The 26713-nt window shown below is 45.9% G+C and overlaps 2 protein-coding genes across 3 annotated transcripts in view; one reads left to right on the forward strand and one right to left on the reverse strand.

Annotated features, from left to right (window-relative positions):
- LOC147115323 (secreted frizzled-related protein 4-like) overlaps nt 1–8722 on the forward strand; it is a 46810-nt gene extending 38088 nt beyond the window's left edge. For both annotated transcript variants that reach the window (XM_085993764.1, XM_085993763.1), the window contains one exon: nt 7449–8722. In XM_085993764.1, the coding sequence (XP_085849890.1) occupies nt 7449–7631 (183 nt within the window). In that variant the 3' untranslated portion in view covers nt 7632–8722. The remainder of the gene's footprint in view (nt 1–7448) is intronic.
- Nucleotides 8723–11693: 2971 nt separating this feature from the next.
- The window catches only part of LOC147115324 (uncharacterized), a 94446-nt gene continuing 79426 nt past the window's right edge, over nt 11694–26713 (reverse strand). The window contains exons 14-16 of the mRNA XM_085993766.1: nt 25008–25152; nt 21923–22161; nt 11694–14343 (exon numbers count right to left, since the gene is read on the reverse strand). Of these exons, the coding sequence (XP_085849892.1) occupies nt 12272–14343; nt 21923–22161; nt 25008–25152 (2456 nt within the window). The 3' untranslated portion in view covers nt 11694–12271. The remainder of the gene's footprint in view (nt 14344–21922; nt 22162–25007; nt 25153–26713) is intronic.

Below are 26713 nucleotides of genomic sequence, written 5' to 3' on the forward strand. Positions count from 1 at the left end.
TAGCAGGGAAGTGCGGGTGGCCCATGAGAGGGATGACGGTGAGAGGGGACATGGAAGTGGGGGCTCCTCTCAAAGCACTTGCACTTCGCTCCCATTGCCACCTCATCAGTCAGAGCCCCAGATACCTCCTCAGACAGCGATGGCCGAGTCTGCCCCTGCACAGTGGCAGGAGGAGCATACCTTGTTGGGGCCATCACAGGCTCCAAAACCCAGAGGACATCCACCAAGAGTGTCTAAGCAGTCACAGCAGGGAAGTAAGCAGGCTGCCTCTACCTCTGCTGAAGCCATAGTGGTAGCACCTCGTATAAGCACGCATAAGAGAAAGATGACACACAAGTAGATTCACAAGGGTAGCCACTTGGGTGTTTTGTTCGATGAAAAATGTCAAGTTTCCGTTAATGTGATCTCAACCATAAAAATCTTTATTTTCACCACTTTCCTGTCTTGGACACATTTGTATGCACCTTTTGGAAGTGGTTTAGTGAGTTGCAGTGAATGGTGAGACATAATGGTACCTCCAGCAATGGTGGTCAATGTGAAAGGAATGGCTTGGTCATTGTAGGGATCCTTTATGGTGTTGCTGTGGTGTGGTGCCAACCTGACGCAGCATGTGGCAGCCATATGGGTGTACTGTATAAAGTTAAGTAAATCTGGCCGTGATGAGGCCATCCCTGGCCTCCTGGGCAGCAATGTGCTCGGGCGCTGGTGGGATCTGGGCCGCAGGCTCCTCCTCATCTTCCAGCTGATGCTTCTCCTTCTCCTCCTCCTCTGAAGAGGCTGCGCGCTCAGTGCCTTGCTCCTCATGCAACGCTAATCCTCGCTGCTGTTGTGCAGGGCGCAGCAGACCACAACGATTCTGGAGATCCTGTCTGGTGTGTACTGAAGGGCTCCTCCAGATCTGTCAAGGCATCTGAAGCACATTTTGAGCATACCTATTGTCTGCTCTATGACACATCTGGTGGAAATGTGGCTTTCATTATATCTCTCCTCGCTTCAGTACTTGGCCTCCTCAACGGTGTCATGAACCACGTCTTCAGTGGATAGCCCTTGTCTCCAAGCAGCCAGCTGGAAAGTCTGTTTGGAGGAGTGAAGAGCTGAGGGAGGGTGGACTGGCGAAGGACGAAAGAATCATGGCAGCTGCCAGGGAATTTGACGCACACATGCATGATGATCTTCCTATGATTGTAGACCAGCTGCACACTGAGGGACGGAAGCCCTTGCGGTTGACAAAGACTCCTGGGTTATGATGGAGTGCCTTGATGGCCACATGTGTGCAGTCGATGATGCCCTGCACCCGTTGGAAGCCAGCCAGAGTGGCAAAGCCAAACACCCGCTCAGTAACACTGGCTTCATCAGTGAAAAAGTTGATATCATTGGCTGACTGCGAGATGCCGCAAATGTCTGCTGCAGATACCAGGAAGCAGCCTGAGGAGAAGTAGTTGAGGGCGCTGGTGACTTTGATAGTCACTGGTAAGGCATATCCACCCACTCCTCTGGGCTGCAGGTCTTGCTCCAGCAATGTGCAAATGTCTGTGACGACCTGGCGCGATAGCCTGAGCCTCCTTTGGCACTGCTGCTCAGTCATGTTAAGGAAACTCATCCTCTGCCTGTATACCCTGTGTTGGGGGTACCGCCTCCGGCACGGTGCAACCTCTATCCTGTGCCCTCTGTCCTGTGCAGCATCAGGTGGTTGAGAAGGTTGGTGGTGGTGTTGTTGGTGCTGCTGGTGTTGGGGTTCATCGTGGTCCGATTCTGAGGACCAAGGTGAGACAGTATAAGCGGCACCCATGCTGATGGAATAGAACATAAGAACATAAGAAATAGGAGCAGGAGTAGGCCATTTGGCCCTTCGAGCCTGCTCTGCCTTTCAATGAGATCATGGCTGATCTTCTGCATCAACTCCATTCACCGGCTCTATCGCCATATCCCTTGATGCCCTTACTAGTCAGAAATCCAATGACTGAGCCTCCACAGCCCTCTGGGATAGAGAATTCCAAAGATTCACCACCCTCTGTGTGAAGAAATTTCTTCTCATCTCAGTCCTGAATGGCCTACCCTTTATCCTGAGGCTGTGGCCCCTGGTTCTAGACTCCCCAGCCAAGGGAAACATTCTCCCAGCATCCACCCTATCAAGCCCTGTAATAATTTTGTATGCTTCAATGAGATCCCCTCTCATTCTTCTGAATTCAAGAGAATACAGGCCTAGTTTACTCAATCTCTTCTCATTCGATAGTCCTGCCATCCCAGGAATCAATCTCGTGAACCTTCATTGCACTCCCTCTATGGCAAGTATATCCTTCCTTAGGTAAGGAGACCAAAATTGTACACAGTACTCCAGGTGTGGTCTCACCAAAGGCCTATATAATTGGATTAAGACTTCTTTACTCCTGTACTCAAATCCTCTTGTAATGAAGGCCAGCATACCATTTGCCTTCCTAATGGCTTGCTGCACCTGCACATTCACTTTCAGTGACTCATGTACAAGGACACCCAGGTCCCTTTGAGCATCTGCATTCCCCAATCTTTCACCATTTAGGAACTACTCTGCCTTTCTGTTTTTTCTACCAAAGTGGATAACTTCACATTTATCCACATTATACTCCATCTGCCATGTTCTCGCCCACTCACTGAGCCTTTCGAGATCCCCTTGAAGCCTCTTCACAACCTCTTCACAATTGACATTGCCACCTAGCTTTGTATCATCAGCAAATTTGGAATAGATGGCAGGTCAAGTAGAGATGAGAGAAGCATGCTGTCAATGGAGTGATAGGTTCCACCAATGAGGTGAGACTGGATGGCAATTTTGCTGTAAACTTACAGCCTGTAGAAAACTAAATCTGTGCTGGGAATGCAGTCACCAACAGCTTCTGCCTGAAGAATGTGATCAGCTGTGAGGTGGGAGCTTTTATAGTACATTTCATACTGTCAACTAATCAGCTGGATCAATGGCCACTCAACTCCTGCCTCAGGTTGACAGATGTGGTTCCTGAGCTGCGTGTATCCCGTGGTCAGCCAGGGAAATTTGAAAGGTAGGCTAAAAAAGACACTTAATGGTCTGACAACAAGCTGATAATGATTTAAATTAGGTCACCCACCTCTGCCGTTCGGGTCGCTGCTGCACTGGCAAATGCGCCTGAGGGAAAGATGCGTGGGGCGGGATGACGGCGGGTCCCGACCCGCTCCAACTTATTTCAAATTTCCTGCCCAACCTGCCTCTGATCGCGCCCGCACAGACCCCAGAAAATTCCAACCATTAGATCTTGCAGTACAATAGTAAAATGTGACTCACACTTTTTAAAAAAAAACTTCTGAATGCCAGAAATCAAAACCCCTGCAGCATCAATATTAAACAGGAGAACAGGACTAAAAGAGTGAACAGATCAGAAATATGGTGGGGTTCTTCCTGGCATTGATTTACATAAAACTGCCAGTAATTAGGAGCACAGTGGGGCCCCCTTACTCGGCCATTCCCAATTGAGTATGGCTCAGAATGCAAGCACACTGTTGGGGAATTGAACCTCCTATCTTGGCATACCCTGCCCCCCTCTTTATGGGGCTGTACTGCAATATCTGTGGTGCAGAGCAGGTCTCATTCCTGAAACCTTTCAATCCTTACTGTTATGCTGATTTACCGCAGTGATGTTGCCTTGATTGATGGAACAGAATTTAACACAAATAAAATTACTGGAATGCTGATGTCTGAGAGATATTCAAATTCTTTTGTTTTTACTGTTTTTCTGCTATTATCTGTTGGTTTTACCAGCAGAATTTTATTGTTGGCTAAATTAACTTCCAAGCAGATTTTCCTAACTCCTACTTAATTCAGTCCATTAAAACAGCCAATTGCTAAAGCATTACAGGACTGATTTCCTGGTCGGTTGCTCTAGGCAAGGAGCGTCACCCACATGATCGGGAAATTGTGTACCCACGTCACCCAATGATTCATCCGTTCATTTAAATGGACAGAAAATCGATACAGACCCTCGATCTCTCAACCAGTGCTCCCTGCGATTTTCGCTCCTCATTGGGGTTCAGCCCTTAGAGTAGCTGTCATGCCACAGTCATCACATTTTACTATGGAATTGCTAATTAGCAACTAAAATGTCAGCTCATTGCAGCAGATGGAGTACATTTTCATCTTCACCTGGATGGTAATTTGGCATGGTGGTGATACACTGATTTTCATTTTATTTGTTTCCATTAAGTTCTATAAGGGGTGTAAAATCAGCCCTGGCGTATTACCACCCTAGCGGTGAAGACAAAAAATTACCCTCGTGTCTTTGTGCAGTCGACAGAGTTGAGGCAGAGACTGTTGTGTCTTTTAAGGAAAGAGTAGACAAATATTTGAAGCAGAGGAATATACAGTTATGTAGAGAGATTGGAGAAGTTTGGATTATTCTCCTTAGAGCAGAGAAGGTTAAGGGGAGACCTAATAGAGGTATTCAAAATTATGAGGGGTTTTGATAGAGCAAGTAGGAACAAACTGTTTCCTCTAGCAAGTGGGTTGATAACCAGAGGTCATAGATGAAGTGAGTAATCAGCCATTCAATTGGTGCCTAGTTGAGAACTCTCAAGTACATCACCTGTAGTTGAAAAGTAAACCACCTGGGTAAGACTGCATAACATTTGTCAAGTAAACTGCAGTAGAACTTCTCTCACTAGCCAATCCTCATGATGGTAATTGAAATTACCAGTCAGGAGAATGGTGTACCAAAAGGGAGATGGTTAAGTTCTGCTGATAGTGTCCTCCCAACATGAAGGCAAAAATAGAATCAGTAGATAGTAAAGTGTTGTCAAAATCACCCACTTCACTCAAATGGAGTATTGTTCCAAAAGACTTTAAAGGTGTGTGACTTCATGTCTTGTCTGCATGGTATTGGCCTCGTTGGATAAATGGAGATCAGCAAATGTAAATATTTAGGTATCACTTCTAGTGCTTAGCGCTTGATGTGCTGAGAGTGCGATGAGGTCATGGGGTCAATTCTGCTACTCGCTGCACCACATCCCATCTAAGTAGATATATTCCAGGATAGACGCAATCTCATTTACTACTTGGACCATGAAACGTTTCGCCAATACATCAGTATTGCCAGAGACTGTAACATCAGTGAGAGATAAAGAGCTTAGCCTGGAAGCCCAAAGTATTTGTACAATGTAATATATTTATGATTTATGTGCTTAAACAGTTGCTAGTTGTTAGCAGACATCACCAATGCAGGACTGCAGTAGACCAGTGGGCCCACAGTAAGACATAATTGTGCTTTTCAGCTTCTACACATGCTGCCCTGAGATTGTTGTCTTTTGATGTAGGGATATGTAAAAGACAGATTATCACATTATGTTAGAGCAGTGCCTTTCATCTATGGATCTTAGCTTTCAATCCAACTTAGTGAGATAACTCAACAGTAAAATACTGCGGATGCTGTAAATCTGAAATAAAAACAGAAAATGCCGGAAACACTCAGCAGGTCAGACAGCATCTGTGGAGAGAGAAACAGTTAACATTTCAGGTCGATGACATTTCATCAGAACTGGAAAATGTTACTGATGCTACAGGTTTTAAGCAAGTACAGAGGTAGGGAAAGGGGGGGTGGGTAGGGAGGAGGGCAGGAAATAACAAAAGGGAAGGTCTGTGATAGCGTGGAGGGCAGGACTGATTAATTGACAAAAGGTATGATATATGAGGCAAAAAGGGGTAATAATGAGACAAGTAATCAAACAAAAGATGGGTCCAGAGGAGGTGTATAAATGGTTACAGCAGAATAGCAGAGGGGGAGGGAAGCAAGGGAAATCTGGCAAAGAGAAGGCTTTCATGGCCCAGGAATGTGACAGAAGAAAGGCAGGTAGACCTCAGGAGTGTGGACCACCCATCCGGCCTTGGGGATCCCCACCCCAAGCACCAGCCCACACCTCCTCCATTCCCAGTGGCTGTGGTGCAAACATCCTCCATTACCAGCTCCTGCGGTTTGAGAGAAAATGAGAGCAACGGTTAAGGTCTAAGGTTGTTAAACTCAACGTTAAGGCCAGAAAGCTGTAAAACGGCGAGTAGAAAGATCAGGTGCTGTTCCTAAAGCTTGCATTGAGCGTCATTGAAACAGTGTTGGAGGCCAAGGACAGAGTGCGAGTGGGGTGGAGAATTAAAATGGCAAGTGACTGTTTGTGGACTGAACAGAGGTGTTCTGCAAAGTGATCAACCGATCTGCATTTGGTCTTCCCAAAGTAGAGGAGACTGCATCTCCCCTTTTCTCGCCTTTTTTGGAAGGTGTTGAGTAACAGTAATATACAACTCCACAACCACTGGCAGCCCCTTTGTTACTTCACCCTAAAGGCCATTCTTCATGTGAGACCCAGGTTAGTGTCGGAAGGGGCCAATCGGGGCACCACAGTCAAGACAGACCCTATCCTCAGCTAATATCTTTGCAAACACACCTTTCAGCTCTGGAGCCACTAGATAGTGGTCACAAATCGGAATCTTGGCTGATTTTACCCAACTCTCTAGCAAAGGGGCACTGAGTGCAATTGAAGCTGCTACCCTAACAAAGACCAGAAAAGATGGAAATGTTTTCTTACTCTGGCTCTCACAGAACTGAGATTTTAATGGTACAGGCTGACTGCATGAATATCTACAGTGCATTAATATCTACAGTATATTGATATCTACATTACATTAATATATACAGTATACAGATATCTACAGTACATTGATAGCTGCATTACATTAATATCTACAGTGTATTAATATCTTTGTGATATTAGTAAGATTCTTTTATAAATATCCTTTCATAAAAGAACTAATAGGGTTAATAATTAGCTTTCTGGAATATGTACATCATGTATATCTTGTCATGATTGTTAGTATCATATTCTAGAAAGGTTAAAAATTGCAAATAAAGATGGGTACTCAATGACTTTATCCAGTGAGGAGTTGAGTCACATATACCACAAAATTCCCAGTTCAAGCCCCAGTCTGTGCTGAGCCAATCTCAGCCTGAGCTTGGCTGTGATTCCACATTACCAAAGAACCTGCCAACACCCACTGTCAGTGCTCATCAATGAAGAAAGCAGATCCAGGCAAGCTCCAGGGGGATGCTGTCAGTACCACAGCAAGGAGACTTCAAGAGTGCAGGAAAGGTGAGAAAATAACTCACCGTGATTGATCAACAAAGTTCTGTAAGGTTTTCTTAAATGAGCACAGCCTTCTTGCTTAGAAGACAGCACTAGGAGACCCAAATGTGGCTTTCATTCTGATAATGTCACACATTACTGATAAAATAGTGTGATATAATGACATGTCGTGACCCAGATGCATCTTGGCCTTGCTGCAATCGACAAAGGGAAACACAAAAAACATTTTGCCATATATTTGATAAGAAAGATGGTGCCCCTTTAAAGCTGACTCTTCCGTACTGTTTCCTCTCACTGGTGTCTTGTTATTTTGTGTTGAATAGCGCTGGGAACAAAGACTAGACCAGCAGCAGCAAGTGCGTGTCATGCAAGAAAGAAACCAAAATGCAAGACGCAGTGAGCGCAGTGGTGGTCCAAAACCAAACTCAAAGAACCCAAACCAAGCTCCTGGCAATCCCAGAAAGACCAACAAAAATAAAAGCAAGAAGGAAGCCAAGAAACTATGAACTGGGAAGTTTCTGCAACTACAACCGTCTCGTACTCTGGAGGTCTTTTCTTGGCTTCAGTGGCATGCAACAATCTGCAGATCATTTCTATCCATATACAGCCTGGTAATTATTGCACTACTGCATTTCCAAGCGTCTGTGTAGCATCATCAACGCTGTAAAACTTTGCATTTTCATATGCAGACACTGCTAGCCACGGTCATTGGTTTGCACTACAAAGTGGTGGGCATCTTTGTATGCCTTCATCTTTCTAACTTGTCACATTTCAAAGCAGAGAAGTATGTGATATCAATCTCTCCTGTCCAGCTCATGCTCCTATGTATTTGGACACCTGTGCTACTGACGTGGTTGTTTTGCTGTATTGTGTGTGTTGATAAAATGCTCTCTGCAAGCTAATCTCTATATCTGAATTATGTTTTCTCATATCATAGACTGTGCCACTGCAACGTAAGATATATTGCATTACTTATTTAAAATATTATTCTTCCAATGTGCCAGTTTAATATATAGAACTGGTAGATTTTCAGATTGGATTCTGTCTTTGTTTTTTTAATTATTATTAGCTTTTCAAAGTTTTGAAAAGTTCATGCCATTTACATGAGTTTTTATTTCTCCAGGAAGGCACCTTAATGAACATTTATTGTACATGTTTGCTTCCTGTAAGTTGTATAAAAAAATTATATTGGTGTCTCAGACAATGTTAAAACAAGATGTGATTTTTACAAATAAAAGGATTTTGTAAAAGTTGCAAAGTCTGAGGCGAAAACAACACACGCAAAAAACAATGAAGTGATCCCTAAGAAATGAAGCTTTGATTGTGGTGGTTTTATTGGCAGCAATAATGTTTTGCTTGGTAGAAGTGCTGGAACAGATCTTTAGAAGTCATGTAGAATATCTGCTTTTCATCGGTCACAGCTGCAATGAACCAGATTATGACAACATTTTTACATAAATGGCAGTAATTTTTGTATTGAAAGATTTTTAGAGTCTCGTCTGTTCCACATAAGGGCAGCATTCCTACATCTTTTAAATTCCTAGAACTCAACATTCCTCTGTACAGAACTATGAAATAAACTTTAATGGCAGATTTACGCCTTCTTTTCCTTTCGTGTTTTCTTTTTAAGTAACATAATATAAATAACTACCACCAAAACAATACATCTTCAGACTATTTAACATTTTTCTGGTTTTGATAGTGTGAAACTAATAAATGCAGACTTGTCCTTTGAATTGCAAGAAAATAGTTTTATAACACATAATTAAAAAGGAATTTTGAGGGTCTCCACTTAAAGAGATATACTATTAGCTTCTAACATGGTATGTACAATAACTATAAGCCATGTGTACATAACATTTTCTGATACTTATCCTCTCCAAATAAAGTTGAAGAGTTAGTAAACACTCGGTGGGCGGCTGTAGTATTTCTGTCCCAAAGTAGAAAAGGGGATGTAAGGAAATTCAAATGAAGCAAGAAAATGTAACAATGAGATTCAAGGTCTAGAAAAATCTAAGCCCCAAAATACCTGGGGCTGGAGAGCGCACAGTTACACTGTGGAGAAGGGTGCTGGAATAGGGGCCGGATCCTGACTCTGCCAGGATTCCACAACACTTGGACCAGACCTTTGGAGTAAGTGGAGCTTCCTAGGGCCCAAGAATTTGTTGCTTGTGCATGCCGATTGTTTGCTCGACGATGTTCCTTGTGGCAGCATAGCTCCTTTTGTAGGCATGCTCTGAAGCTGTGTCCCTAACTAGAGTCATGAGCCACGTCCAGAGGGGATAACCTTTGTCACACAATAGCCAACCTGTAACTTAGCGGCCTGGTTGGAATAAAGGCGGCACAGAGGGCTGGCGCAGAATTAAAGAGTCATGACTGTTGCTGGGATAGCAGGCACAGACATGCGTTGTATGTTACAAAATGGTGCGAGTTAAATTACCTTTTACCTCCACTATGGGCCAAAAGGCATCCTGTGCTGTATCATTCTATGATTCTATGAGTTGAATTTAAATACCAATTGTATAGGCATAATTACCCTGCCAATAATTTTCCAGCATGTGATAAATCTGAGTGAAAGGTGTGCTGTAACCATATGCCTGAAATTATTTTACCTATTGTACCAATTGTGTGAGAACAGTAGCGCCATCAGGAACTTTTAGACTACAGTGTAGAAAGTGGGGCAAATCATACATCTATGAGGCTACTGCATTCAAAGATATTAAGGGACCATATCACTGTGATTTATCTTGTTGGATACTGGGGCCTGTAAGGGGGGCATCTTTTAACTGGTTTATGGTAATTTACCTGGCCAGCAGCCTTTGCCTCTGAGCTCTGACCAATTCCAACCTTTTACCTGGTTTATGGTAATTCACCTGGTCAGCAGCCTTTTGCTGCTGCACTCTAAACCAATTTACAAACAGCGGTTTCGAATCGCTACCCTTCCTTCAGTTCTGAGTGGAGGAACTTATAATTAATGATATTAAAACGGACAAGTGGTTTGGATGAGAGAAAAATCAAGTTTATTACCTAAATAAACTACAATCAAAAGAATAAACTATACCACACGAACACAGTAATTACAGTAAAACTATATAACAGGGGGTTGCAGACAGCGAAAACGAGGGATACAATGGCTACAATGTTATTTAAACAATCTTAGCAATTCCCTTAAGTCACCACCCCAAACTCCTGCTAGGTTGCCTTGTTGAGGAGTCAGAACACCCTGCTCACCTGTGGTCCAGCGAAGTAAGAGAGAGATAACTTCTCAGCAGCTATCTTTATACCTGGTGAGCCCCCTGCCGTTCTGCCTTGCAAGGGCTGTGTGCAAAATTCCCACCCAAAGGGTCCACTACACAAGAGAAAGCTGTGATTGGCTAACTCAGAGTGGTTGGACTGGGTTAATGTGTCTTCAGGAGCTCCCTGGGCTGAAACAAAAGGGAAATACAACTGCTCTATTGTCCAGAATGCTAGGTGATTTAAGCCCATTTAGTTCTTAAACGGATTCCCATTCAAGATCCAAAAGTCTCTTCTGCAGTTTAGATGTATCCACTCGATATACAAACAAATGCTAATAGCATTCAATTGCTTTGTAAACAAAGCATTGTCCTGTGGTAACGTTTTGTCTCCATTGAACCTTACTTCCAGACACAGAAAGCTGCTTTCCAAGCCCCTTTGTCTTCGGCCATGTGGTATGACAGCCATTTTTATCCCTGGAAATTTAAAAGCACAACGCCCAGGGATTCTTTAATCAAAAGAATTAATCTTCAGAACTGTAAATTATTGCGAATTCTTACAGGCCTAATCCATTGGTATGTGGAGAATAAATGAATAAGAATTTATAAGGCTATTCTTTTGGGAAGAGTATAACTTTTTTTGTTATTACCTACCTTTTCCATGATCTTCCTGGGCTCTGCACTAACTGTGGCTGAAACAATGGGTGAATGGCCTTCCTCCATGTTCCACCAATGGCACTCTGAACCAACCACTAGAAAATGTACAAGAGTGCTCCAGTGATGACTATCCCAGCCATTTTTCCTGCCACGTGGAAGCAATGTGACTCTCTAAGCAACGTGACTTTCTTAAGGACTACCCGACAACAATGTACAGGAAACTTTGTTATATCCGGCACCGACGGGACCGAGCTGTTGCCGATCTATCAAAACTGCCGGACATACCAGCATTAATGTTGAAGCATACGGAGATTTGCAGCTCCATATCTGGCAACAAACACTTGCTTAGCAACAGCTTCTAAACAGTCGGCCATACCTTAGAAGCATCTCTGAAGCTGTTGCTAAGCTACAGAGAGACTTTGCAGAGCCTGACTGTTGAAAAAAAAGCCACGAGAAGAAAAAAACCTAACAAAACGGCTCCTGATTTTTGCCGGTAGATCGAGGTTTCCGGACATACAACCTCCGGATAAACCAAAGTTTCCTGTAACTGAGATTGGCGGTTGCAGTCATAAACTCACATCCCACCTCTCAATTGTGTCATACATTAGTGTTTCATCACTGTATGCCACTACACTGCCCGGAATGAATTATTTGAATTGGAAGCAAAATCAACAATGATTAATTCAGAACCAATATTTATTGAATTTTTACCTGACTCCAAATGATCAAGGTCTTTGACAAATGTAACAACACTATTTACAATATATGAAATTATTTACTCTTAGATGCTATTGACAATTTGGGGTCTTATTTAGAATGTTACTAATATTCTAGAGAACCACAGATCTGATGCCAAGATTCACAATTATTTATTTGGCAATTTCTTTGCAGGACCATAAATTCAGTTTGCATGACAAGTTTACTTTAATAGCTAGTGGTAGGAGTCTCCTCACGATTGTTATTTAATATTAGTTCAATAGTTATGTTGCCTCATGTCTGCTTTCTTACTTTCACCTCCTTTAGAATGCAATACTTAGGAGCCAGAATGTAAATTCCAGGTCTCAGGGTCAATATTGTGATGTCACCAGATACATCAAAGTCGGGATTAATGATAATATCTATCACCCAGGTGGCAATCTGTACTCAAGGCTGCTATGCCTGGGAGCCAGGACCAAAGCTAGACATAGCAGAAATTATATTCAAAGCCAGAATCAGGATGAAAAATGGCAGCAGTTACGTTAATTGAGCAGCTACGTTTAGGGGCTAGATTCGGAGCCATCAGCGGCGGCATGGGCACCTGGAACTTTGGCATCAATTCCATCGGGTGTACCTGGGGAGTTAGCATCAGATATGTTGGCAGCAGCAGGTACTTCTGGGGTGCTATCATCAAGGGGCTTCAGTGGGCGCAGAACATCTTCAAGGCTGGCATCAGGGGCTTCACCAGGAGCTGAAACATCTTCGGAGCTGGCATCAGGGACATCACCAGGAGCAGATACATCTTCAAGGCCGGCATCAGGGGCTTCACCAGGAGCAGATACATCTTCAAGGCCAGCATCAGGGGCTTCACCAGGAGCAGATACATCTTCGGAGCCGGCATCAGGGGCTTCACCAGGAGCAGATACATCTTCGGAGCCGGCATCAGGAACTTCACCAGGAGCAGATACATCTTCGGAGCCGGCATCAGGGACTTCACCAGGAGCAGATACATCTTCGGAGCCGGCATCAGGGGCTTCACCAGGAGCAGATACATCTTCAGTGCCGGCATCAGGGGCTTCACCAGGAGCAGATACATCTTCGGAGCCGGCACCAGGGACTTCACCAGGAGCAGATACATCTTCAGTGCTGGCATCAGGGGCTTCACCAGGAGCAGATACATCTTCAAGGCCGGCATCAGGGGCTTCACCAGGAGCAGATACATCTTCAGTGCCGGCATCAGGGGCTTCACCAGGAGCAGATACATCTTCAGTGCCGGCACCAGGGACTTCACCAGGAGTAGATACATCTTCAAGGCCGGCATCAGGGGCTTCACCAGGAGCAGATACATCTTCAGTGCCGGCATCAGGGGCTTCACCAGGAGTAGATACATCTTCAGAGCCGGCATCAGGGACTTCACCAGGAGTAGATACATCTTCAAGGCCGGCATCAGGGGCTTCACCAGGAGCAGATACATCTTCGGAGCCGGCATCAGGGGCTTCACCAGGAGTAGATACATCTTCAGAGCCGGCATCAGGGACTTCACCAGGAGCAGATACATCTTCAAGGCCGGCATCAGGGGCTTCACCAGGAGCAGATACATTTTCGGAGCCGGCATCAGGGACTTCACCAGGAGCAGATACATCTTCGGAGCCGGCATCAGGGGCTTCACCAGGAGCAGATACATCTTCGGAGCCGGCATCAGGGACTTCACCAGGAGCAGATACATCTTCAGAGCCGGCATCAGGGACTTCACCAGGGGCAGATACATCTTCGGAGCCGGCATCAGTGACTTCACCAGGAGCAGATACATCTTCGGAGCCGGCATCAGGGGCTTCACCAGGAGTAGATACATCTTCGGAGCCGGCATCAGGGACTTCACCAGGGGCAGATACATCTTCGGAGCCGGCATCAGGGGCTTCACCAGGAGCAGATACATCTTCGGAGCCGGCATCAGGGGCTTCACCAGGAGCAGATACATCTTCAAGGCCGGCATCAGGGGCTTCAGTGGGCGCAGATACATCTTCGCTGCCAGCATCAGGGGCTTCACTAGGAGCAGATAAATCTTCGGAGCCAGCATCAGGGGCTTCACCAGGAGTAGATACATCTTTGGAGCCGGCATCAGGGACTTCACCAGGAGCAGATACATCTTCACTGCCGGCATCAGGGGCTTCAGTGTGCGCAGATACATCTTCGGAGCTGCCATCAGGGACTTCACCAGGAGCAGATATATCTTCGGAGCCGGCATCAGGGACTTCACCAGGAGCAGATACATCTTCAGTGCTGACATCAGGGGCTTTACCAGGAGCAGAAACATCTTCAGTGCCGACATCAGGGGTTTCACCAGGAGCAGATACATCTTTGGTGCTGTCAGCAGGGGTTTCACCAGGAGCAGATACATCTTTGGTGCTGTCATCAGGGGTTTCACCAGGAGCAGATACATCTTTGGTGCTGTCATCAGGGGTTTCACCAAGAGCAGATACATCTTGGGACCCAGGTGCAAGCCTAGTGTCAGTAGTTATTTCTTGCTCATCAATGGGGGCTTCTACGTCAGAAGGTTCAATAGCAGTGGTACTAGGCGCAGCAGAAGGTGGTACCGTAGATAAAGCTATACTGGAAGAAGACAGTCCCTCATCTGTAATGGTAAGGAAAAATAATAATTACAATTGGAATTAAAAATTACTTATGTTTTGATTTATTCGGTACAATTCCTTGAATGATAGCTTGACTTATTTACCATGGAGTAGTTTTTTGAGCTGTCTACTTCACTTTTACACATCTGAATACCTATCTTAATTGATTGAGGTTGTATATTTTTAATTTAAAAAAAATTAAATTGCAGAGTTCAAACAAATCCTGCTATACAGCACCATGACATTTTTGTATTTAAATGCATAGTAACAAGATGCAAAATTTGAATATGATAATTTAACCATTTCAGAAAATAATACACAACGGGGTGAATGTTCTCAGAATTTTCAGTGCATTAGTGCTGCATAAAGGTGCAAGAAATTTTATGAGCCAGGATAATTGGGTAGAAGTTGTTTTTATCCATTGTGCCTTTAAAACACTTCTGAGTTTCCTTGTGCTTTTTCAGCCTTCCTGCAATCAGCCCGTCAAGTCCCCACTGGCCTCCTTTGCATATGTCGGAATGAGGGCCAATGGCACAACAGCTGTGAGTTTCCTGGGTTTGCACTGCTAATGCACTCATGGTAAGTGAAGAGATTGTCAGCCTGAAGAATTTAAACACTGATTTTTACAGGTGCTTTTCTGGGGATTTATCACTACAAATGCCTGCACTGTCTTCTGGTTGAATCTCACAGGGTCAGCCCATTGGAATATTTTCAGAACCCACCCTGCTGTCAGGGCTTCTCAGGAACAAGTGAGTCACTGTATGTCATTATCATGGAGGAGGAGGAGCAGTTCGGGATGGAGTTAAGGAGAGGCAGATATAATTTAAAGAGGATATTACCCGTCCTGTTGAACATACAGGCAGCACAGGTCTTATGAGTACCTCTTTGAGGAGTTGCGCATAAGAAGAGCGAGTCTCACGAAAGAGGCAATAGGGCATCTCTGTGACCTGCTGCATGAAGTCCTGCAGCCTCACTAATCTGCCCGCATCACTCTCTCAGTGGCATGGAAGGTGACCACTGCACTCAACGTCTATGGCTCAGGGTCATTTCAGGCAGCTAAGTGGAGATCTATGTAACATCAGCCAGGGTGTAGTACAGGCATGCATTTGTCAAGTCACTGATGCCCTTTACATAAGAGTGGGCAAATCCAATACCTTTGACATTACAGCAAGGCTGCAAAGAGACAGGGCCATACAGTTGGCTTGCCCAAGATCCAGGATATAATTGATGACATATACAATGCTTGTGCACAGAACACCAACTCAGCCACATCAACATGAGGGGATTTAACTCCCTCAATGTTCAGATAGAGGATCCTCCATGTCAATGCTTGATATGCAGGAAATAACAACAGAAAATGCTCAAGATAAAGGGGTTTTCACCCGAAACGTTGACTCTATTTTCTCTCCACGGATGTTGCCTGACCTGCTGAGTTTTTCCAGCATTTTCTGTTGTTATTTCGGATTTCCAGCATCTGCAGTATTTTGCTATCGTACTTGATATGCAGGAAGTTGCCATGATGCCTTCATCCATTGTAATTTGCCCCTCTTTGACTTCTTCAGAGAAGAGAATCCAATCAATGGATAGCTACCGGGTGACAAAGCCTACCTCCTGCCCCCACGACCAATGACCCCAATCAGAGTGCCCCAAATAGCAGCTGAGGAGCGCTACAACCAGGCATATCCTCTACTAGGCTTGTCATTGAGAGGACCATCGCGGTGTTAAAAGCGCCTAGAAAGGTTGGGAGGGGATTTAAGTATGCTTCAGATCTGGTGTCCACAATAGTTATACGCTTTTTAAAAAATTCGTTTATGGGATGTGGGCATCGCTGGCAAGGTCAGCATTTATTGCCCATCCCTAATTGCCCTTGAGAAGGTGGTGGTGAGCTGCTTTCTTGAACCTCAGCAGTTCATGTGGTGAAGGTACTCCCACAGTGCTGTTAGGTAGGGAGTTCCAGGATTTTGACCCAGCGACGATGAAGGATCGGCGATATACTTCTAAGTCAGGATGGTGTGTGACTTGGAGGGGAACTTGGAGGTGGTGGTGTTCCCATGCGCCTGCTGCCCTTGTCCTTCTAGGTGGAAGAGGTCGTGGGTTTGGGAGGTGCTGCCGAAGAAGCCTTGGCGAGTTGCTGCAGTGCATCTTGTAGATGATACACACTGCAGCCATGGTACGCTGGTGGTGGAGGGAGTGAATGTTTAAGGTGGTGGATGGGGTGCCAAACAAGTGGGCTACTTTGTCCTGGATGGTGTCTAGCTTCTTGAGTGTTGTTGGAGTTGCACTCATCCAGGCAAGTGGAGAGTGTTCCATCACACTCCTTACTTGTGCCTTGTGGATGCCGGAAAGGCTTTGGAGAGTCAGGAGGTGAGACACTCATCGCAGAATACCTAGCCTCTGACCTGCTCTTGTTGCCACAATATTTATGTGGTTGGTCCAGTTATGTTTCTGGTCTATGGTGACTCCCAGGATGCTGATGGTGGAGGATTCAGCGATGGTAATTCCGTTGAATGTGAAGGAGTGCTGATTAGACTCTCGCTTGTTGGAGATAGTCATTGCCTGGCACTTGTGTAGCGCGAATGTTACCTGCCACTTAACAGCCGAAGCCTGAACGTCGTCCAGGTCTTGTTGCATGCGGGCATGGACTGCTTCATTATCAGAGGAGTTGTGAATGGCACTGAACACTGTGCAGTCATCAGCAAACATCCCCATTTCTGACCTTATGTTGGAGGGAAGGTCACTGATGAAGCAGCTGAAAATAGTTGGGTCTAGGACACTGCCCTGAGGAATTCCTGCAGCGAAGTCCTGGGGCTGTGATGATTGACCTTCAACCACCACAACCATCTTCCTTTGGGCTAGGTATGACTCCAGCCAGTGGAGAGTTTCCCCCACTGATTCCCATTGACTTCAGTTTTACAAGGGCTCCTTGATGCCACACTCGATCAAATGCTGCCTTGATGTCAAGGGCACTCACTTCTGGAATTCAGCTCCTTTGTCCATGTGTGGACCAAGGCTGTAATGAGGTCGGGAGCCGAGTGGTCTTGGTGGAACCCAAACTGGGCATCAGTGAGCAGGTTATTGGTGAGTAAGTGCCGCTTGATAGCACTGTTGATGACACCTTCCATCACTTTGCTGATGATTTAGAGTAGACTGATGGGGCGGTAATTGGCCGGATTGGATTTGTCCTGCTTTTTGTGGACAGGACATACCTGGGCAGTTTTCCACATTGTCGGATAGATGCCAGTGTTGTAGCTGTACTGGAACAGCATGGCTAGAGGCGCGGCTAGTTCTGGAGCACAAGTCTTCAGCATGACAGCCGGGATGTTGTCGGGGCCCATAGCCTTTGCTGTATCCAGTGCACTCAGCCGTTTCTTGATATTACGTGGAGTGAATCAAATTGGCTGAAGACTGGCTTCTGTGATGGTGGAGACCTCAGGAGTAGGCCAATATTGATCATCCACCCGGCTCTTCCAGCTGAAGATGGTTGCAAACACTTCAGCCTTGTCTTTTGCACTCATGTGCTGGGCTCCACCATCATTGAGGATGGGGATATTCATGGAGCCTCCTCCTCCCGTTAGTTGTTTAATGGTCCACCACCATTCACGACTGGATGTGGCAGGACTGCAGAGCTTGAATCTGATCCGTTGATTGTGGGATCGCTTAGCCCTGTCTATAGTATGCTGCTTCCACTTTTTAGCATGCATGTAGTCCTGTGTTGCAGGTTCCCCAGGTTGGCACCTCATTTTTAGGTATGCCTGGTGCTGCTCCTGGTATGTTCTTCTACACTCCTTATTGAACCAGGGTTGGTCCCCTGGCTTGATGGTAGATTGAGGGATATGCCGGGGTATGAGGTTACAGATTTTAGTGGAATACAATTCTGCTGCTGCTGATGGCCCACAGCGCCTCATGGATGCCCAGTTTTGAGCTGCTAGATCTGTTCTGAATCTATCCCATTTAGCACGGTGGTAGTGCCACACAACATGATGGAGGGTGTCCTCAGTGTGAAGACGGGACTTCGTCTCCACAATGACTGTGCAGTGGTCACTGATACCAATACTGTCATGGACAGATGCAACTGCGACAGGTAGAGTGGTGAGGATGAGGTCAAGTAGGTTTTTTCCTTGTGTTGGTTCTCTCACCACTTGTCGAAGGCCCACACTGGCAGCTATGTCCTTCAGATTCGGCCAGCTCGGTCAGTAGTGGTGCTACCGAGCCACTCTTGGTGATGGACATTGAAGTCCCCCACCCAAAGTACATTCTGTGCCCTTGCTACTCTCAGTGCTTCTTCCAAGTGGTGTTCAACACGGAGGAGTACTGATTCATCAGCTGAGGGAAGGCGGTAGGTGGTAATCAGCAGGAGGTTTCCTTGTCCATGCTTGACCTGAAGCCATGAGACTTCATGGGGTCTGGAGTCAATGTTGAGGACTCCCAGGGCCACTCCTTCCCGACTGTATACCACTGTGCTGCCACCCCGGTGGGTCTGTCCTGCCGGTGGGACAGGACATACCCAGGGATGGTGATGGAGGAGTTTGGGACATTGGCTGAAAGGTATGTTTCTGTGAGTATGACTATGTCAGGCTGTTGTTTGACTAGTCTGTGAGACATGACATGAATCTTGTCATTCATGTGGAAATGACTTATGAAGTAATACTGGGCGGCCTGCTGGTGGCGCTATCCAGAGAGAGTATAAATACTCGGGCATGGGCCCAGCTTGTTCAGGACATTCTTTAACAGGAACCAGTGAAGGACACAACTAGATCTCCATGTTGTGAAACAGTTGATTAAAGCCTTGTTTAATACTCAGACCAAGTGCCTTGTAGTTTTCTTACGTCAGGACATCTCTCCAAATTTTGGCACCAGTCCCCAGATGTTGATGAGGAGGACGTTGCAGGGTCGACTGGGCTGGGTGTGTCGTTGCCGTTTCCGTAGCCGGTGCCGAGGTTGATGCCGGGTGGTCCGTCTGGTTTCATTCTTTTTATTGTTGTGTTTTGTAGCGGTTTGTTACAACTAAGTGGCTTGCTAGGCCATTTCAGAGGGCAGTTAACAGTCAACCACATTGCTGTGGGTCTGGAGTCACATATAGGCCAGACCAGGTAAGGACAGCAGATTTCCTTCTCTAAAGGACATTAGTGCCTGCTTTGCCCTTCACATCTTTGCATTTCAGGAACAGCTGCACTTTGACATGGCTGAGGAGACACTTGCTCCCTTGGATGCAGAACAAAATGGAACAGACCATCAGAATGACCTGCACTCCAAGGAGTCCTCCGTAACTGCTGCAAGCAGCTTCAAAGGACCGATCATATCTGAAGTCTTCTCTTCATTGCAACAATTACCTTTCACATCGCAGCCTGACTGTCTTGCAAATTAAATCAATCCAGTACCCATCGTACTAAATGACAACACATCAGCCGATATAACCGTGCCAGTAATCATCACCTGAGTGAATAAGTTAGCACCAAATAAGTGCACCATTTTCTGTACAACTGGAACCTCCATGAATAACAAATGCCATCTACGTTAATACAATAATTGCAAAGTGCACACAATCACCCTACTCTTTCCTAACACCGTGCGTCCCCTGCGTGCCTTCACACCTTTCTATCACCCATTCTATTGCTCCCTCTAAATGCTGCCTGAGAACCAGGATCGTAGGAGGTGGTTGGCTCCTCATGCTTTACAGAAGTGTCATGGGACTAAGGTGGTCCTTGTCTCATGGCAGCTTGCTCCTGCCAGGGAGCAGCTCTTGTCTGCATCCATGGAGGCTTCTGGACAGCCTGCTCTCGCCTCCCACCTTCCACTGGTGTGGTGCTTTGAGGGGGAAGGCTGGAGGCCTGGCATGTGCTGCTGTCTTGCATCAGGCAGGTGGACCCCTGGTCTCACCATTACACTTAGCCTTGGATCTGCAGCCCCAATGATGAGCAGACGGCTGCTCTAATGACAACTATCATATCCTCAAAGCCCTGAGACACTGCATTCAGCACAGTCTCGAAAGGGGTATCTACGCTGTACATCATTCTGTCCCCTACTGCCTCCAGAGCTGCAGTTTATTATCCATGAGACCAAGGCAGCATTTGACCGAGTGTGGCATCAAGAAGCCCTAGTAAAATTGAAATCAATGGGAATCAGGGGGAAAACCTCCACTGGCTGGAGTCATACCTAGCATAAAGGAAGATGGTTGTGGTTGTTGGAGACCAATCATCTCAGCCCTAGAACATCACTGCAGGAGTTCCTCAGGGCAGTGTCCTAGGCCCAACCATCTTTAGCTGTTTCATCAATCACCTTCTCTCCATCATAAGGTCAGAAGTGGGGATGTTCGCTGATGATTGCACACTGTTCAATTTAATTCGCAACTCCTCAGATAATGAAGCAGTCTATGCCCGCATGCAGCAAGACCTGGACAACATTCAGGCTTGGGCTGATGAGTGGCAAATAACATTCACGCCACACAAGTGCCAGGCAATGACTATCTCCAACAAGCGAGAATCCAACCACCTCCCCTTGACATTCAACGGCATTACCATCGACAAATTCCCCACCATTAACATTCTGGGGGGTCACCATTGACCAGAAACTTAACTGGACGAGCCACATAAATACTGTGGCTACAAGAGCAGAGGCTGGGTATTCTGTGGCGAGTGACTCACCTCCCAACTCCCCAAAGCCTTTCCACCATCTACAAGGCACAAGTCAGGAGTGTGATGGAATACTCTCCACTTGCCTAGATGAGTGCAGCTCCAACAACACTCAAAAAGCTTGCCATCATCCAGGACAAAGCAGCTCACTTGATTGGCACCCCACCCACCACCTTAAACATTCACTCCCTCTACCGTGGCTGTGGTGTGTACCATCGACAAGATCCACTGCAGCAACTCGCCAAGGCTTCTTCGATAGCACCGCCCAAACCTGCCACCTGTACCACCTAGAAGAAGGGCAGCAGGCGCCTGGGAACACCACCACCTCCAAGTTCCCCTCCAAGTCACACACCATCCTGACTTGGAAATATATCGCCGATCCTTCATCGTCACTGGGTCAAAATCCTGGAACTCCCTCCCTAACAGCACTGTGGGAGTACCTTCACCACATGGACTGCAGCGGTTCAGGAAGGCGGCTCACCACCACTTTCTCAAGGGCAATAAATGCTGGCCTTGCCAATGACGCCCACATCCCATGGACTAATTAAAAAGAAGCATTGACAAAGGCTCTTAAAGGTGTTTTGAGCATTTCCAAATGAGCATTCTGCCATTTGCATTAAATTGTCTGCATCCTTTTAAATTTTCCCCGCACACAGTTTTCTGGTTCCACTGGTGTAAATGGAACTCGTTAATGCTCAGTCCCACCACTAGGCTGCCTCGTTGCACCTGTCCAAATGTGCAATTGGAGCTGTGAATGAGAATATAAATAGACTGGCCCCAGAACAGTGAGTGCTGGCAGTGCATGAAAATTGGCTCCCACAGGTTAGCAAATTTGTGTAGCAAATTAAACTTGCATTAGGATATGGGAAATGGATTATGTATCACATAGGAGTTGAACTAAAAAATGCAAACACTAGATTTGACTTGGAAATTGGAACTATAATGGAATTACCTAGAAGAACTCCAAGTGAATCCAGGAGTGTATCGCCAAAAAAAAACTTAATGTGTTGCTTAGCATGTTCTACGCTGGAGGAACCATGAAGTCCATTCTGTAAAATACTTGTGCCAAACTGAGCTCGAAGGGAATTCGGAAAAGAGGTCTTTGCCAATTCAAGGTCTGCAGGTCCCATCAATTCCCTCCAGTCCCTAACAGCATTCTCCTTGGTAAGAATCATGATCACGGATGGACCCCTGAAACAACAGAAGGAAAACTGCTAACAGTCTGAAATACACTGACTGATATTGATGTTACATTATCTGCTTTTGGTAGGGCCTGATTGAATGGGTGTAATTTAACTTCCATCTACAAATATGTAATTGTCTTTTAAATGGGAAAATAATGCGACACTGCCCCTGCATCACACGATTCCCCTAATCCCACCTGAATATTGGCACTGTTCTAGTGTCACACTAGAAAGAGGAGTCAGTACTTGGACCAGATAATAAAATAAAATGTTTACCTTCAATTAAGAGAAATCAAAGGGTAAGTAGGAGACAACTTTGTATGTGGATGATGAAATATATTTGAAAAGTGAGGAAGATGATAATAAATGATGTAATCAAAGATTCAGCCTCATGTGTACAACAACCATATTTCAATGAGTAATATAAAATTTTTATAGAAAATGAGATGTGCCCTCTGACTTAATTTTGGGGTAAGCATAGAAAACAAAGGGTGGGTTTTACTAATGTGCACTCCCTGTGAAGAGCTTTGCATGCCAAGAGTCCATGTTGGGAATTCAGGCATGGAGATGAGTGGGCCCCACTCATTAGAACATAAGAAATAGGAGCAGGAGTAGGCCATTCGGCCCTTCGAGCCTGCTCCACCATTCAATAAGATTATGGCTGATCTTCTATCTCATCTCCACCTTCCTGCACTATCCCTATAGCCCTTGATTCCCTTAATATCCAAATATCTATCGATCTCTGTCTTGAATACATTCAACGACTGAGCATTCACAGCCCTCTGGGGTAGAGAATTCTAAAGATTCACAATACTTTGAGTGAAGAAATTTCTCCTCATCTCAGTCCTAAATGGCCGACCCCTTATTCTGAGACTGTGACCCCTAGTTCTAGATTCCCCAGCCAGGGGAAACATCCTCCCAGCATTTACCCTGTCAAGCCAATTAAGGATATTATGGCCTAGAAATTCAGTGCCCTTAGCACCGATTTTGCGGCGCTAGAGGGCCTAGCGCTGCAATTGGCGCCGGTTCCTAAATTGCCTGGGGCCCTTCCGCGGCGGTAGACCGGTAGCGCTGCGCCGGCACCGATGACGTCATCGGTGTGCGCAGCGTCCCGGTTGCCGTGGTAACCCGGCCCCAAGCCGAAATTCAGTTGCGGCCGCCTCGCCAGTGGCAGCCGCAACTAAGACTCCGGCAAACGAGTGTTGCCGGAGTCTGCGCCGGCGCTTTAAGGAGGCGCGGCGGCCGGCCGCTTTCCCGCCGGCCGCCTGCCCGCAGCTCCCTCCCCGGACTTCTCCCCCCCCCCCCCCACCTCCGGAACAGATGCAAGCCCGGCACTTGTCCGAGGTGCCGGGCTCATTTTTTAAGAGATTTGCGCGGGCCGCGGCCGGGTGCAGGCAGCTCCTCCTTAACGGAAGGAGGAGGCCTGCACTTCCCGAGCCTGCCGCACCGCAGCGGGCGCCACAGCGCCGGAATAGCGCCGCAATGCGGCGCGTTGCGCCAGTTTTCAGGCGCTAAAACCCTTCAGTAGCGCCGGCAGCCGTTTGGGCGCGGCGCTACTGAATTTTTGGCGCGCGCAAAGGGACTTAGCGCCGGCGCTAACTTCCGGCGCTAAAGCCCTGGCGCAGCGCAAACTCAATTTCTAGGCCTATATGTTTCAATGAGATCATCTCTCATTCTTCTAAACTCTAGGGAATATAGGCATAGTCTACTCAATCTCTCCTCACAGGACAATCCCCTCATCCCAGGAATCAGTCTAGTGAACCTTCGTTGTATTCCCTCTAAGGCAAGTATATCCTTCTTTAGGTAAGGAGACCAAAACTGTACAGAGTACTCCAGGTGTGGGCTTATCAAGGCCCTATATAATTATAGTAAGACTTCTTTACTCTTATACTCCAATCCCTTTGTAATAAACTCTTTCGATTAATGAGGCCTCATTCTGTTATGGGCAGGCGGGAAACTATTTGAAACCAGTGGTTTCTTGGCAGAAACCCGCTGGCAGTTAAAGTTCTCCTTAATGTTATGGAGGCATGTGTAAGCACTATATTAAAATGATAAGGCTTGCAGTCATAGGGCTAAAGACAGTTTCAAAGTGGTAAGTTCACCTGATTTTGGTCATTTGTCCCTGATTTTTGTGGTCTAGATCCCTATAGTTGGTTCAGAGGTTGATTGGGAGCATTCTTTTGATGACTTAAATACATGGGATATAATGGTTACTAAGCTAGATGAGTTATGAATGATGAACATCGCATTTTCTGATACAATGCGCTAAATAATGTATTTTTGGTAATTTCTTTGTGCTCATTAACCTTAGGTCTTTCCAGTGTCAACCTAACCTCGGCTCCTCCCTTTATGTGTTTCGTATTTCTATTACCCACAATTTTTCTCTGAGAAAGACTGCCAATTTATGAATAGTCTTATCAAATCTACTTCATGTAGAACCTTTACACATGGCAGAGATAACCAGGTACAATTTCCATGAGGGGGTTCTCCGATATCACGATGTAGCTACAGAGGAAACACTGGAGAAGATGCAATAATGTCTGTTTATGCTGTTTCCCTGGACTTTCCACCAATGTTGCGCTGAGGTTAAGGCGGGAGATTAGAGATTCCCCGTGAAGATATTTTCATTCCATTAGTCCAGGTTGCATTCCAATTAGATCCCAGTACTGAAAGGATCATGGCTAACCCATTCTTTGTCTCATTTTTTGGCGATACTGCATTTATCATACATGGACTGGAGATTACTAAGGAGTTGTGCATCTTTTCTATGATATTTGGGGTCTTTACGGTACATTGGGAGTGGGTGAACTCAGTTTCAACAAGCAAGGACTATTTGCTTTAGCAGATACTTACTGAGATACGTATTCTATCAGTTGTTTGAAGTATGGCTCTTCTTCATGATCTTTGTAGAACTTTGCTGCTATCTCTTGGGACATCTCAACTGATTTCACTGCAGAGATTGTAAAGCTTGCTTCTTGGATCTTGGCTATAATAGCATCTAGGGTTAAAAAAAGAAAGACTTGCATTTATATAGCGCCTTTCATGATTTCCGGACGTCCCAAAGTGCTTTACAGCCAATGAAGTACTTTTGAAGTGTAGTAACTGTTGTAATGTAGGAAATGCGGCAGCCAATTTGCTCACAGCAAGCTCCCACAAACAGCAATGTGATAATGACCAGAAAATCTGTTTTTTTAGTGATATTGATTGAGGGATAAATATTAGCCAGGACACCCGGGATAACTTTCCTGCACTTCTTCGAAATATTGCCATGGGATCTTTTCCGTCCACCTGAGAGGGCAGACGGGGCCTCAGTTTAACGTCTTAACCTCAGTGGCACCTCCAACATTGCAGCACTCCCTCAGTACTACACTGGAGTGTCAGCTTAGATTTTGTGTTCAAGTCTCTGTTCAAGTGGCTATCTCCTGGGGGTATTATGACTTATATTCCTTATATGATGCCTGAGTTGTTTACGAAGAGCTGATCTCAGGTAGATCGTTAAAGAGGAAGGGAATGCGACCGGGTGGGGAGTGACCAGGGGAGGGTGTGATCGGGAGGAGGGTAACCAGGAGAGGGGGCAATGAACTGGGAGAGGGTCAATCGGGTGAGTGGGACATCGGTCGATCGGATAGGGGTGAGAGGTGGCCAGCAGTGGCCCGCAGTTTTAATATGGGGTCCTCCCAACTCCACATTCAGGTCAGTATGCTTTACAAACTTATATCTTTAGTGGCGGCCTGCAGTGGTCCCTTTAAAGACTGCTGGTTAAGCCACATGTAGACTTGGTTTTCCTGAATGCAGCCAACCTGGCGCTAGCTGCATTCAGGGCAACCTAATTTTGCATCGGGGGCCTCAAAAAGGTGTTAGGCCCTTATATGCATAAGCAAAGAAGCTGTGTTTCAGGTGCGGGCCCTGGACACCTATTTTACTCCCTACGCCAATACGGCGGGCAGCACACTTCCAGCTAGTAATGAGCACATCCTTCCTTCCCGCCATATTGGAGGCTTAAGTGCCTGTTTATGCCCCAAAACAGCTCTGGTAAATTTCTAGACCCATAAGTATACTGGAAAACATTTATTGGCCTGGAATTTGCAGTCAGCAATGAAGCAAAGGTGTTCGCTGCCTGCCCCGAAGAAAGTTGCCCACAAAGATCTTTGTGGCGAGAAGTTTGCCTTTTTCGATGTGCAATTGAGATCAGTGTAGTATAGTGGGGATCCCTAATGCGATGCTGCTCAGATGGCAACAAGCTGTCTAAGCAGCCAATCACAATGCAGAATTCTCACAGGCAGGGAACCAGGAAGTGAAGAAATGCTTTATTTGGACTTTTAAAAAATGTTACAGAGAGCAAAACAAAGATTGGGGCTCTCACATGGGGTAAAGGTAAACCTGAAATAAATATGAACAAATTTTTTTAAAATATAGGGGGAAAAATTCGGTTGCTTTGCGCCTCCCGTTAGTGCCCCAAGGGGGTGCTAACAGGGCGCAAAGCAACTGGCGCCCGGGTGCGTCGCCACTAACGCCTCCCACGAAATTCAGTGGGAGGTTAGCGGCAGCAGTAGCTGGTA

This window comes from Somniosus microcephalus, chromosome 7 (assembly GCF_052327205.1).
Source record: "Somniosus microcephalus isolate GS21.2 chromosome 7, FLI_Smic_1.0, whole genome shotgun sequence".
NCBI classification, from domain to species: Eukaryota; Metazoa; Chordata; class Chondrichthyes; order Squaliformes; family Somniosidae; genus Somniosus; species Somniosus microcephalus.